This window comes from Dendrobium catenatum, unplaced genomic scaffold (assembly GCF_001605985.2).
Source record: "Dendrobium catenatum unplaced genomic scaffold, ASM160598v2 fragScaff_scaffold_1090, whole genome shotgun sequence".
Lineage (NCBI taxonomy): Eukaryota > Viridiplantae > Streptophyta > Magnoliopsida > Asparagales > Orchidaceae > Dendrobium > Dendrobium catenatum.
Window position 1 is genome coordinate 1320122 of NW_021319552.1, and position 13576 is coordinate 1333697.

General features: G+C 37.6%; 1 protein-coding gene across 1 annotated transcript; it reads left to right on the forward strand.

Moving 5' to 3' along the window:
• The first annotated feature begins 3891 nt into the window (after nt 1–3891).
• LOC110111229 (WAT1-related protein At4g08290-like) lies at nt 3892–6420 on the forward strand. Its single transcript, XM_020842998.1, has 7 exons — nt 3892–4100; nt 4227–4289; nt 4490–4606; nt 5016–5274; nt 5402–5563; nt 5742–5893; nt 6231–6420. The coding sequence occupies exons 1-7, from the start codon at nt 3892–3894 to the stop codon at nt 6418–6420; spliced, it is 1152 nt and encodes a 383-aa protein (XP_020698657.1).
• The last annotated feature ends 7156 nt before the right edge of the window (nt 6421–13576 follow it).

The window sequence follows — 13576 nt, forward strand, 5'->3', positions numbered from 1 at the left end:
TCTGAATTTTCTTTCTTATTCTTCTTTCCTCAATTTCTCTTCTTCTTTTACTTATTCTCTCAACATTTTATTCTTCTTATTCCTTCATAGAATTCACTGCATTACTTCACAGAATTCACAGAATAAATTTTGTCTTCACATAATTCTTTAGCCATTGTATGCTTGCCAGCCCTTCAGCCACTGTATGCTTGCCTATTTCCTTCACTGCCACTTCACAATCACAAAATCCATTCAGCCTTTGTTCTCAGCCGCTGTATACAGGCTGATTTTCTTCACAGCACCACTATACCGCCTGCATGCTTACCGATTAATCACAAATTTCCATCTATCTCTGCATGCGTGAATTTATTAGAAGAAATGAGGATAATGGGGCCCACCACAATAACTAAATGCCAAAACTTCTCTTCCCATTCAAGCATTTATTCGGACATATATATATATATATATATATAGTTACATTAGCAATTTTTTTTATATTAAGTAATATTACTTCTAATATTTACATAACTAATATTTGATATATTCATTTATAAAAATATATTTTTCCTTACATGCATAACTAATATTTGATGGTAGTGAGGCCTGCAATGCTTTATGGTGCCGAATGTTGGCCATTAAAAGAGAAGCATAATTCTTTGTTAAGTGTGGCAGAGATGAGGATGCTCAGGTGATGAGTGGCTTTACCCTTAGAGATAGGATACGAAATGAGCATATACGTGAAAAGGTTGGAGTAGCTCCAGTAGAATATAAGATTAGAGAAAGTCGCCTTAGATGGTTTGGTCACATAAAACGGCGGCCTTCCGATGACCCGGTTAGGAGATGGAGGTATTGATTTGACTTATGTTAAGAAAGGTAAGGGTAGACCTAAAAAGACTTGGTTAGAAAATATTAAGAATGACCTTTCTTTATTATATTTAAACGAGAATTTGACTTTTAATAGGACACAATGGAGAAAAAGGATTCATGTAGCCGACCCCACGTAGTGGGATAAAGGCTTGATGTTGTTGTTGTTGTTGTTGTGGTTAGATTACATCAAAGATCAGTCTTAAGTCAATATCTTTTTGCTTTAGTCATGGATGTTCTCACTAGACTTTGCGAGAGGATGTAGCCAATATATTTTTGCTTTAGTCATGGATTTTCTAAGTAGACCTTTTGCGAGAGGATGTACCTAATTGTATGCTTTTTGTTGATGTTATTCTACATGTTGGTAAGACTAGAGAGGGAGTTGAAGGAAAACTCGAATTAGCCGCCAGAAACTTCGATACCGGATGGCTGATTGAAGCCGCCGGAAATCCCTTATAACCTCCGGTATTTACCGGCGGTTTACCGACGGTGTCCGGTGGTAGTTCGGCGACACGCCGGCGGTTACAACCGCAGACAATTCCTTAGGTTATGACCGCCGGTTAGCCGCCGGTACGTTTCCCGGCGGTCGAACAACAGTATTTTTACCAGCGATCAGACGGCCGAAAAGCCTCCGGTAAAAACACAGGTGACCACCGGAACACCGTCGGTGAAACAAACCACCGGAAAAACACCGCCGGTAATGATTTCGACGCTGTTTTTTCCTGCGGTTTGAAAACTACAGAAAAGCCGACGATTTTTTTCACAACCGTCGGAAAACATGAGTTAACCGCCATAAAAAACCGCCAGTAATTAGTGAATTTCCTGTAGTGCATACTACTACATAACGCCGGACTTCCACCCAAAGCCAGACTTTTGCTAGTTGACGGACTTACGTCGGACTTCCACCCGATGATGGACTTCTTCCGATAGTCGGATTTTTGTCGGACTTCTACTCGACGTTGGACTTTCGCTTGTCGTCTTACTTTTGCCCGACACTTGACTTCCACCCGTCATCGAACTTTTGTTTGTCTATGGACTTTTGTTGAACTTCTACCAGATGTTGAACTTTCACCCGTCGCCGGATTTCTACTTGACGTTGGACTTCTACCTTTCGCCAGACTATTGTCGGACTTCTGCCTGATGTCGAACTTCCACCCATCACCAGACCTCCGCCCGTCGCTAGATTTCTACCCGACACTGGATTTATGTCCGCTGTCGAATGTTCGTCAGACTTTTACCTGACATCGGACCTTCACCCATCGCCATATTTCTACCTGACACTGAACTTCCGCCTATCGCCGGATTTCTACCCAATGCAGGACTTCCACCTATCGCCAGATTTCTATCCGACGCAGGACTTCTGCCCATCGCTGGACTTCCAACCTTCGTCGTTAGCTTACTAAGGTCCTTCTGACCTCAATAATCAGATTGCGGTCTTACTGACTTTCGTCATCCGCCGACTATGGTCCTTTTGATCACTATCACCAAAATATGTTATTTCCGACCTCCATCGTCCGCCGACTTTGATCTTTCCGACCAAACGAACACGTCAATAGTGATTCTTCCTATTCCTACCATGTAATGCACTCCATATTATGTATATTTGTTACACCATGCCAATGCCTTCCTCCCAAGGAAGAGTCTCATTTGTAATCAACTACAAATACTAGTTGATTCATTCAAACTAGGCCAGGCCCCGTGGTATTTCCCCTATTCAGAGTTTTTCACATAAAAATCTTGGTATCTCTTTAAATACCACACCATCTCTTTTTATTTGATCATGTGTTGGATCTTCGTTCAAATATTCTAGTACACGACAACTTTTTTTTTTTTCTAGGGCGCATGAACTACGAACTAGATTTCTCCCACTGTAGCTATTTCCACTCAGTCCTAAACAGTTTTAAGCTATCAGTTTGATTGCAGCATGTTGGTGGGCGCAACAACAGTCGACTCGAATCATTTGATTAAAGATATATACTTTTCAGGTGTTTTAAAGATGTTTGGAGAGTTAGAAATCAAAATTAATTGATGATTGATTAAATACATTTAAACACGGGATAATAAATTAGTTATTTTTGAAAATAAGCTACCTAAAAATCTGTATGAACCTTAAAAAGATTTGAATGAAATGTTCAAAATATAAATTTTTATGGTACAAATGCAGCGACTAAGAGGAACAAGTAAACTTAAAAAAAAAAAAAAAGAACAAGTAAACTTTGTAGCAGAATTGATGTGACAAGTGGCAATTTAACCATAGTCCCTCCAAATATTCTGAGGTTTGATGCGGATCGAGTGGTGGCTCGGTCAGAGATGAAAAGCATCTCTCACCTTATCCGGGCTCAAATTTTTTAACCTACCCAAAAAAAGCATGGATGTCAGTAACGGTGGCTAGTGACGATGATTGTTGGTGGCATTAGAGTTAAGCACGTGCAGGACTTGCGCACATGGTCGTGGATCGTGTGTAGAGATGGGTGCACGAGTACTGAATATGCAAGCTCGGGTGCCGTTCGAAGCAGCAAAAAAGTTGTCATTTGGAATGGTTTTCTTACTGCTTCTCAAAACAGATTTTTAGTAAAAAAATTAAATTTTTGTACTATAAAATTACTTTAAGAAGCAGTAAGAAAACAATCTCAAATGATGTTGTAGTTAAAATAAGAGTAAAGCGATAAAAATTTTCTCATTCAAAATAAGGGCAAATTATTAGGTGCGAACACAGGATGGAGAGAATCGTTGGGTTTTCTCTGTCTACAGTCAAAGAACAGTTTCTACAATAACTGTGCTTTGACTGCATTTTCACTGTAGACAGATAGAAAACTGGACGGTTCGCTCCGTCCGGTTCCCACACCTAATAATTTCTCCAAATAAGGCCAATCACATAGATAACACTAACACCTTTACACATTCTTTTTTCAAAATTTCATGCAAATATAAAATATTTAACTACGCGTTTACATCGCAATTAAAAATATTGCAGTTATCCTTATATATAGACTCCTTCACTTGGGAAAGAAGTAGAAGAAGCTAAAATCTCAAGCGAAAGATAAGGCCATGATGATGGTTTTCAGTAATGGAGGCCTCAATGTTTTGCAGGAGGTAAAGCCCTACGTATACTTGGTTATGCAACAGTTTTTCATTGCCGTCATGTATGTACTAGCGGAGGCAACCCTCAAGGATGGGATGAACCAATATGTGCTTGTTGTTTATCGCAACATTATTGCTGCTGTCACCATCGCACCATTTGCGTTTTGGTTTGAAAGGTCTCTTCTTCTCCTAATTTCTCTAATATGAAGTAAATATTTAAACTAAAAACAGTTGTAGTTCTGCACTGAAATATGTCATGTAATACCCATCTCCTTGTTTGATAATTATATTTGTCAGTGCAGGAAACAGAGACCAAGAATTACAATGGTCATCTTCCTTAAGATAATTGCGTTAGCTTTCCTGGAGTAATGATTCTCTACTTTTCATTCCTTCTCTTAGGTTTTGTTTGGGATGGCTTTCTTACTACTTCTTAAATCAAATTTTTAGTTAAAAATTTTAAGAAACGGTAAGAAAGCTGTCCCAAATGAAGCCTTAATACCTTAATAGTTTATCACATGATATGACTTATTAACTAGCCGATGTTATACATGTTTTCATTGAACAGTCCAGTGCTTCAACAAAACTTCTTTTACATGGGAGCCAAATTGACCTCAGCAAGCTTTGCTGCTGCGCTTGAAAATATAATTCCTGCCATTACGTACCTTATGGCCCTTGTTCTAAGGTAATGTCTCTATTGTTAGTCATTATTATAGTCTATCTTATAAGTTATAAGGTTGCTTTATTATCTAACCACCAATCACTAAGTTGGGTGTTATTGCCTATGGCTTCTTTTGAAACAACTTTCTAGCTGCTTCTTAAAGCAGCTTTTAATTATAATTTTTTTTCATTTTTGTACTAAAAAGTTATTTTAAGAAGAAGTAAGAAAGCTTATGTCTATATTTGAATCATAAAAAAAAAATCTAAATTTGATCTATTTCACTCTTAGTTGATATAATATTAATATTAATTTAGAATAAATAAATAAAACTATGAGCTACTTCCACAATATTTTGTGCTTGATTTCTTTTTTTTTTTTTTTTTTTTTTTTTTTTTTTTTTTTTTTTTTTTTTTTTTTTTGCTTAATTGATTAGGTTGGAGAAGTTGGAGATAAAACAGAGATTTGGTCAAGCAAGTGTGATTGGAACAGTTGCAAACATTGCAGGAGCAATTTTGATGATTATTTACAAAGGCCCCAACTTGAAATTGCCCTGGTATTCATGGAGAAAAGATGTTCAGTACAGCAGCACTGAAGATTCCATGGCCGGAGGTGCTGGCGTCTCCCAGTGGATAGAGGGCACTTTTTCCATTATAGGGAGCAGCACTCTCTGGTCTGCCTTCATAATACTACAAGTAATGAAAGCTATATTATTTAATAATTTTATGATAAATTGATTACAATTATCATATAATTGAGTGATTAATATAAACTAATCATGGCCTGTAATTAAAAATATGCTTGCATTTAATATTTTTGCAGTCAAATACCTTAAAATCGTTCCCCACAGAACTTACCCTAACAGCTTTGATTTGCCTCGTTGGTGCGGTGATGAGTGCTGTGGTTGCGTTGGTGTTGGAAGATGGAAGTGCAAGTCCATGGATTATAGGTTGGGACCGCAGGCTCTTTCTTGCAATATATTCTGTAAGTTCCTTCGTAACATATAATTTTTGTACTAAAAAGTTACTTTAGAAAGCGGAAAAAAACTGTCCCAAACGATGCCTAAATATTCTAAATTTCTTTTAGAAGTACAGAAGTAATGATTTGTATATATATAGTGTTTGGTTTTATGTGATATGAAGGAGAAAGCTTCAATTTGCAGGGGATAACATGCACTGGCCTCTCATATTATTTCCAAGGAGTTGTGATGAATGAGAAAGGGCCAGTTTTTGTCGGTGCTTTCAGCCCTCTTTGCTTCTTCTTTACTTTGGCCTTGGGCTCCTTCTTTCTGTCCGAGAAAATATCATTGGGAATGTAAGCATTCTCTTACTTTTTGAGTGGCGGATTGCCGAGAAATTATTTCATGCAGAGTCCATACGGTAAAAAATCGTCCCGATATAAGTGTACAAAATGTGTATACTGTGTGTGTATAATCATGTGCACAGTTTAATTTTTTTTATACATAATGTGTACACTCACATCTGAATGATTTTTTATCGTCCGGACTCCGTACGAAATAATTTTTCCCGACTGCCTAAAAACTTTTCAAAAAAAAAAAACTCCGATTGCTGCAACTCAAATTATTACAAAGTTTAAGAAGACATTAAATTTTTATTCAGTTAACGCTTTGACTCTACTTAATTGGAGACAGGGCTATTGGGTCAATTATAATGGTGGCAGGCCTCTATGCTCTTCTATGGGGCACTAGCAAGGATCCACTATCTCAGCAAAATGAAAGAGTTGAAGGGGAGCAAGAGCTATCCTTGTCTACAGCTACATTGGTTGGTAATTCCCAACCCACACGGCAATCTAATATACTTGACAAGTCGATGTCAGTATAGTTGAGGAGCTTGATTTAAGGTATGTTTAAGGAAATTTTATTCTGTGCGGACGTCGAACGTCATCCAGAGATAAATTAGAATATGCAACATCACCCCCTTGTTCGGTACCGCTGATGTGACTACACTTGATTCGCCTTCGGACGTAAAGCTGCGTCACATCACCCCTTCGCTCGATACTGCGGCTCGGACCGGCATCCGCACAGAATAATTTCTCCTATTTAAGACGGATGCAATTTTTTTGTAAAAGTCGTTATAAAATTATTGTGAAGAAAATAGTTGTTTTGAAAGTTGTTGTAAAATATAGTTTCCTAGCATATAAAATTTTTGAAACCAATAAGAAAATAGTAGCCAAACAGAATTTTGATTGTAGTCTAATAAGCAAAGCAGTAAAAAAATTGTCTCAAATAGATCTTTAATATTTATTATTAGTATTATTATTATTGATATATCATCAAAAAAATTATCTTGATCGGCACGAATCTCAAGGCAAATATCAAGTTGAAAACTTCAAAAATTAAATCTAGGATCACTGGAACTACGATTTCAGCGAACTTACAGTCGAACTGATCATCTCAGAAATACGAACCCAACGACACCAAATTCGACTCAATCTGAGCCCAAATGAGTCCAAATCAAGGACCCGAAGCACTGTTGGAAAGTTTGAATCATAATTTGAGTTTCCAAACGGTTTCCAAAAATGACATGCTTATAGTCGAATCGAGCGGCTCGACGAGATGAATCCAACAAACCTAATATTGTCAAATTCTGACATCATTAAGACCTTCAAATGCCTGACAAAAGGTGCACAATCAAGGGATTCAATATCGGTCGTTCATCCTACCACTCCCTATTTACCCCTGATCTCTCACCTATTTACAAGTCATGCAACTCCATAATATCTATAAATAGACCCCTCATTTCTCATGAGAGGGGACCGAAGAGCCAAGCGAGAAGAGCAGGAAGGAAGAAGAGGAGAAGAGAAGAATAGGAGGGTAGAAACTCGTCCTCACCGCTGGAATTCCGTCCGACTTCCAAGTGACGCTGGAATTACGTCCGACACGGGATGCGGGAATTCCGCCCGACCTCCAAATGACGCCATAGTTCTGCCCGAATACCATCTAACGCCGGAGTTCTCCTCGGCCGCCAACGGACGTCATATTTCTACCCGACGCTAGACCTCTACTCGTAGCCAAGTTTTAACCCGACGCCGGACTTCTACCGACTGTCAAACTTTCGTCGGACATCTATTTGATCATGGATTTCTGTACAGTGCTGGACTTCTACCTTACTCCATCCTTTTGACCTTCATCGTCAAATAATAGTTCTTCTGACTTACATCGTCCACTGGCTACAATCCTTCTGACTTCCGTCGCCCGCCGACTACGGTCCTCCTGACTTACGTCACCCACTGACTACAGTCCTTCCGACCTTTGTCGCTTGTCGACAACGTTCATGCTGACTTACGTTGCCCACCAACTACAGTCCTTCCGACCTCTGTCGCTCGCGACTACGGTCCTCCTGACTTAAATCACCCACTAACTACATTCCTTCTGACCTCCGTCGCCCGCCGACAACGCTCCTACTAACTTACGTCGCCCACCGACTATAATCCTTCCGACCTCCGTCGGCTCTTCTATGGGGCACTAGCAAGGATCCACTATCTCAGCAAAATGAAAGAGTTGAAGGGGAGCAAGAGCTATCCTTGCCTACAGCTACATTGGTTGGTAATTCCCAACCCACACGGCAATCTAATATACTTGACAAGTCGATGTCAGTATAGTTGAGGAGCTTGATTTAAGGTATGTTTAAGGAAATTTTATTACGTGCGGACGTCGAACGTCATCCGGAGATCAATTAAAATGTGCAACATCATCCTCTCGTTCGGTACCACTGATGTGACTACATTTGATTCGCCTTCGGACGTAAAGCTGCGTCATCACCCCTTTGCTCGATACCATACAGCGGCTCGGACTGGCATCTGCACAGAATAATTTCTCCTATTTAAGACGGATGGAATTTTTTTTGTAAAAGTGGTTATAAAATTATTGTGAAGAAAATAATTGTTTTGAAAGTTGTTGTAAAATATAGTTTCCTAGCATAGAAATTTTTTGAAACCAACAAGAAAATAGTAGCCAAACAGAATTTTGATTGTAGTCTAATAAGCAAAGCCGTAAAAAAATTATCTCAAATAGGTCTTTAATATTTATTATTAGTATTATTATTATTGATATATCATCAAAAAAATATCTTGATCGAGCACGAATCTCGAGGCAATCAAGTTGAAAACTTCAAAAATTAAATCTAGGATCATTGGAACTCCGATTTCAGTGAACTTATAGTCGAACTGAACATCTCAGAAATACGAACCCAACGACACCAAATTCGACTCAATCTGAGCCCAAATGAGTCCAAATCAAGGACCCGAAGAATTGTTAGAAAGTTTGAATCATAATTTAAGTTTCCAAACGGTTTCCAAAAATGACATGCTTATAGACAAATCGAGCGGCTCGACGAGATGAATCCAACGAGCCCAAGATCGTCAAATTCTGACATCATTAAGACCTTCAAATGCCTGACAAAATGTGCACAATCAAGGGATTCAATATCGGCCGTCCATCCGACCACTCCCTATTTACCCCTGATCTCTCACCTATTTACAAGTCATGCCACTCCATAATATCTATAAATAGACCCATCATTTCTCATGAGAGGGGACCGAAGAGCCAAGCCAGAAGAGAAGGAGGAAGGAAGAAGAGGAGAAGAGAAGAATATGAGGGAAGAAACTCCTCCTCAATCACCGTCGGAATTCCGTCCGTCTTCCAAGTGACGCCGGAATTACGTCCGACTTCCACGGGATGTTGGAATTCCGCCCGACCTCTAAGTAATGCCATAGTTCTGCCCGAATACCATCTAACACCGGAGTTCTCCTCGGCCACCAATTGACGTCGGATTTCTACCCGACGCCAGACCTCTGCTTGTCGCCAAGTTTTAACTCGACGCTGGACTTCTACCGATTGTCGGACTTTCGCCTTACATCTATCTAATCATGGATTTCTGTACATTGATGGACTTCTACCTGACGCCATCCTTTTGACCTTCATCGTCAAATAATGGTCCTTCTGACTTACATCGCCCACTGACTACAGTCCTTCCGACTTCCGTCGCCCGTCGACTAAGGTCCTCCTGACTTACGTCGCCCACTTACTACACTCCTTCCGACCTCTATCGCCCATCAACAACGGTCCTGCTCACTTACGTTGCCCACCAACTACAGTCCTTCCGACCTCTGTCGCTCGCGACTACGGTCCTCCTGACTTATGTCACCCACTAACTACATTCCTTCCGACCTCCGTCGCCCGCCGACAACGGTCCTATTGACTTATGTCTCCCACCGACTATAATCCTTCCGACCTCCGTCGTCCGCCGACTACGGTCCTCCTCACTTACGTCGTTCACCGATTACAGTCCTTCTGACCTCCGTCGCCCACCGACTACGGTCCTACTGACTTAGTCGTTCACCGATTATAATCCTTCCAACCTCCGTCGCTAGCCGACTATGATCCTCCTGACTTACGTCGCCCACCGACTATAGTTCTTTCGACCTTTGTGGCCAGACAACGGTCTTTATGACCTCCGTTGCCCATCGACTACGATTTTTCTGACCTCCGTCACCAGACTATGGTCCTTCTGAACAAACGAATACATCAACGGTGAATCTTTGTATTCCTACCATATAATGTACTCAATATGATGTACATCAAGCCAAGGACTTCCCCCAAGGAAGGGCCTCATTTGTAATCAACTGCAATACTAGTGGATTCATTCAAATTGGGCTGGGCCCCGTGGTTTTTCCCCCTTTCAAGGGTTTTCCACGTAAAAATCTTGATGTCTCTAGTGAATGATGCACCCGCTCTTTTTATCTGTGTGTGTGCTGGATCTTCGTACAATGTTAAGACATTAAATTTTATATTTTTCTACTGCCGCGAATACTCCAGGACGCAACAATTATTACTTTTATTATTATTAGAAATCTATAAGTGGGAGAGTGCCGGTTATAAATTTTGTGAAACTCGCATAAAAAACAAGAGAATTCAATTATGCACATTATTCGGTCTCGCTGCTGTATGGAATGGGCTTGTTCATCTCTTATTTTGTATTTTTTAGATGTCTTATATATAGTCTTTTTCAATATATATATATATATATATATTCTTTTTTTTTTCTAGAACTAGGAACAAGATTTCTCCCACTGTAGCTATGTCCACTCAGTCCTAAACAATTTTAAGCTATCAGTTTGATTGCTGCATATTTTTCAGGTGGTTTAAAGATGTTTGGAGAGTTAGAAATCAATATTAATTGATGATTGATTATATGCATTTAAACAGGGGATAATAAATTAGTTATTTTTTAAAATAAGCTACCTAAAAATCTGTATGGACCTTAAAATGATTTGAATGAAATGTTCAGAATATAAATTTTTATGGTACAATTGCAGCGACTAAGAATTAGAACAAGTAAACTTTGTAGCAGAATTGATGTGACAAGTGGCAATTTAACCATAATCCCTCCAAATATTCTGAGGTTTATAAAAAAACACTCAAAGGCCAAAGGGGGGCATTATAAAGACAAAAAATTTAATAGGGATTTTTTTGTTGGTTGGAAAAGAATGCAATATAAAAGAATATTTTGATGTTATTTAGATGAGTATAAAATAAATATAGATGTTATTTAGATGAGTGTAAAATAAATGTAGATGAATAATTTTTTTAATTTTATTTGAAATAAAATAAGTGTAGTATAAAATGTAAAGATGGTGGCGGCGGATGACAGTAATGGTATCTAGTGATAATGATGGGTGATGGCATTGTAGTAGAGCACGTGTAGGATTTGCGCACATGGTCGTAAATCGCGTGTAGAGATGGGTGCACAAATATTAAATACGCGAGCTCGGGCGTGGTTCAGACTTCAGAGCAGAAACAAACAGACAATATGGTTGCCAATCGGTGGGGAGATTGCTTGTCGGTATGGTTGCCGGCTGCTAGAGGCTTTGAACGTCATCGACAAGCAATCTTCATTCCTGGTCTTCCCAAAGCATCCATACCCTGATCGACATCAAGGATTGAGGTAGCTTCCTTCATCCTAATCCAATGCTCGCGGCTAATGATCAACGCCAAGTGCCGAAGTTGGCTCTGATAACAATTGATGTAGGGAAATCAATGAAGAATCATCACAAGTAACATCTCCTAAGAGCAAGAACGCAAAAAAACGGTAAATAATATTATAATCCAAAAATATTCATTCATATCTTTTTTCTTCCTAACCACCATTCTATTTATGATAATCCATAGAGATCTCTAAACCTTTCTAGTAATAGGTAACAAACTAAATCACCTATTCCTAAGGAATATTTTAGCTAAGATACTCTGCATCAGATTTGAGAGAGATGAGTAGAGAGAAATGGAAAGGGAGAAAATTTTTCTTAGAAGTTTATTTTTAGAAGATTAAGGTACTATATTGAGGATTTTTTTTTTTACTATATTGAGGAATTAAAGTCAATTATCTTCTGATCATTCTCTATACCATCTTCAAGTATTTTTCAGAATCTCTTCAATTATCTTCTGATCAAACTTTGAACTTTTGGCCAACATTTTCGGATGTTCTTCAAATGAAATATGATTCGAAACTTCTTCAAATTTTATTTGATTCAATATTAGTCATGACATATTATAAAAAAGGACTGAGGTTCCAAAGCATCGGTATTTTTATCCGAAGGAAAATTTCGGCATATTCCACAAGAATTCATATAACGAGCATACTTTTTCTAATTTTTGTCACTATTTGGCGTATAAAGACAAAATTCCCTATATTATTAGAGCTTCATTTAAATTATATGGGATGTTCCTAAAGGCTCCATGAATATATGCATGGAATATTATTTTATTAACTCTATTATTTGAATTTTTTTTTTTTAAATAACGAGCAAATGGAAACATATCGAAATGTTTGCCTATATTTTCTACGATTTGTTAAGGAATCTTCATTTGCATAAATGTGAAGTTAAAATTGTTTCACGTAGCATCTGTTCAAAGTAAAAGAGTTCATCCACTGTGGAATCAAACTATATTGACTTCTTCCAACAGATTTATTCAGAGAAGAAAGCCTCTTTTATAAGAATTCATCATATTTGATGAAGAAATGGCCTGCCATAACCAAATAAATTAATACTTCATTTTATTTTATTTTTGTTCACAATTTATATTTTTCATTTCTTTTAGGTTTTATTTGGGACAGTTTTAGACAACTATTTTTTTCTTAGTTTTACGACATTTTTGTACTGAAATTCAGCTTTACAAAGTAATAAGAAAACTGTCCTAAACAAAACCTTAACATTTTTAAATTTTTTTCCCAGTAAGATATAGTACTTAAGCATCATGACCTAAAACTTAATAGAATGACAAGACATAAAACACAAGTAGAGTTACAACATCTAATGCATTGAAATACGTAGGTTTTCATCTATATTTTTCTTTGATCTTGTATTTATACTTATTTTTAATTTTTTTTTATATATAAAACATTGCTCGAGTAAAATATAACTTGAATGAGTTGTTTTTGCATATATTAATTCGATCACAACAAGTATTTTGGGCAAAAAAAAGATTACAAAGCACTTTTTTTTTCTCTTCTCCTATGTGATATATATGGTGGTGGAATATCTCTTTTAGGCTTCTTTTGGGACGGTTTTTTTATTGCTTTCTAAAACAGAGTTTTAGTACAAAATTAAAAAAATTTGTACTAAAACGGAGTTTTAGAAAGCAATAAAAAAGCCATCCCAAACAAAGCCTTAGGTTTTATTTGGGACAATTTTTTTACTTCTTTCTAAAATAGCTTTCTAACACAAAAATTTTTAGAAAGTGGAAAAAAAATAATGGTCAAAAGCTATCCCAAACAAAGCCTTAATAACTTGCTTTTAAGATTTCTCTTTTTGTAATTTAAATTGATGGTCCCTATGTAAGGATCTATGAAAATCAATTAGTTGATAAAACATTTTAAATAAAATTGCCTACAACATCAAATTAATGCTTCACACTCATTTTTCCAAAAAAAAAATCAATTTGATAATATCTACAACCCTGTTAATGAGATTAAAATCATA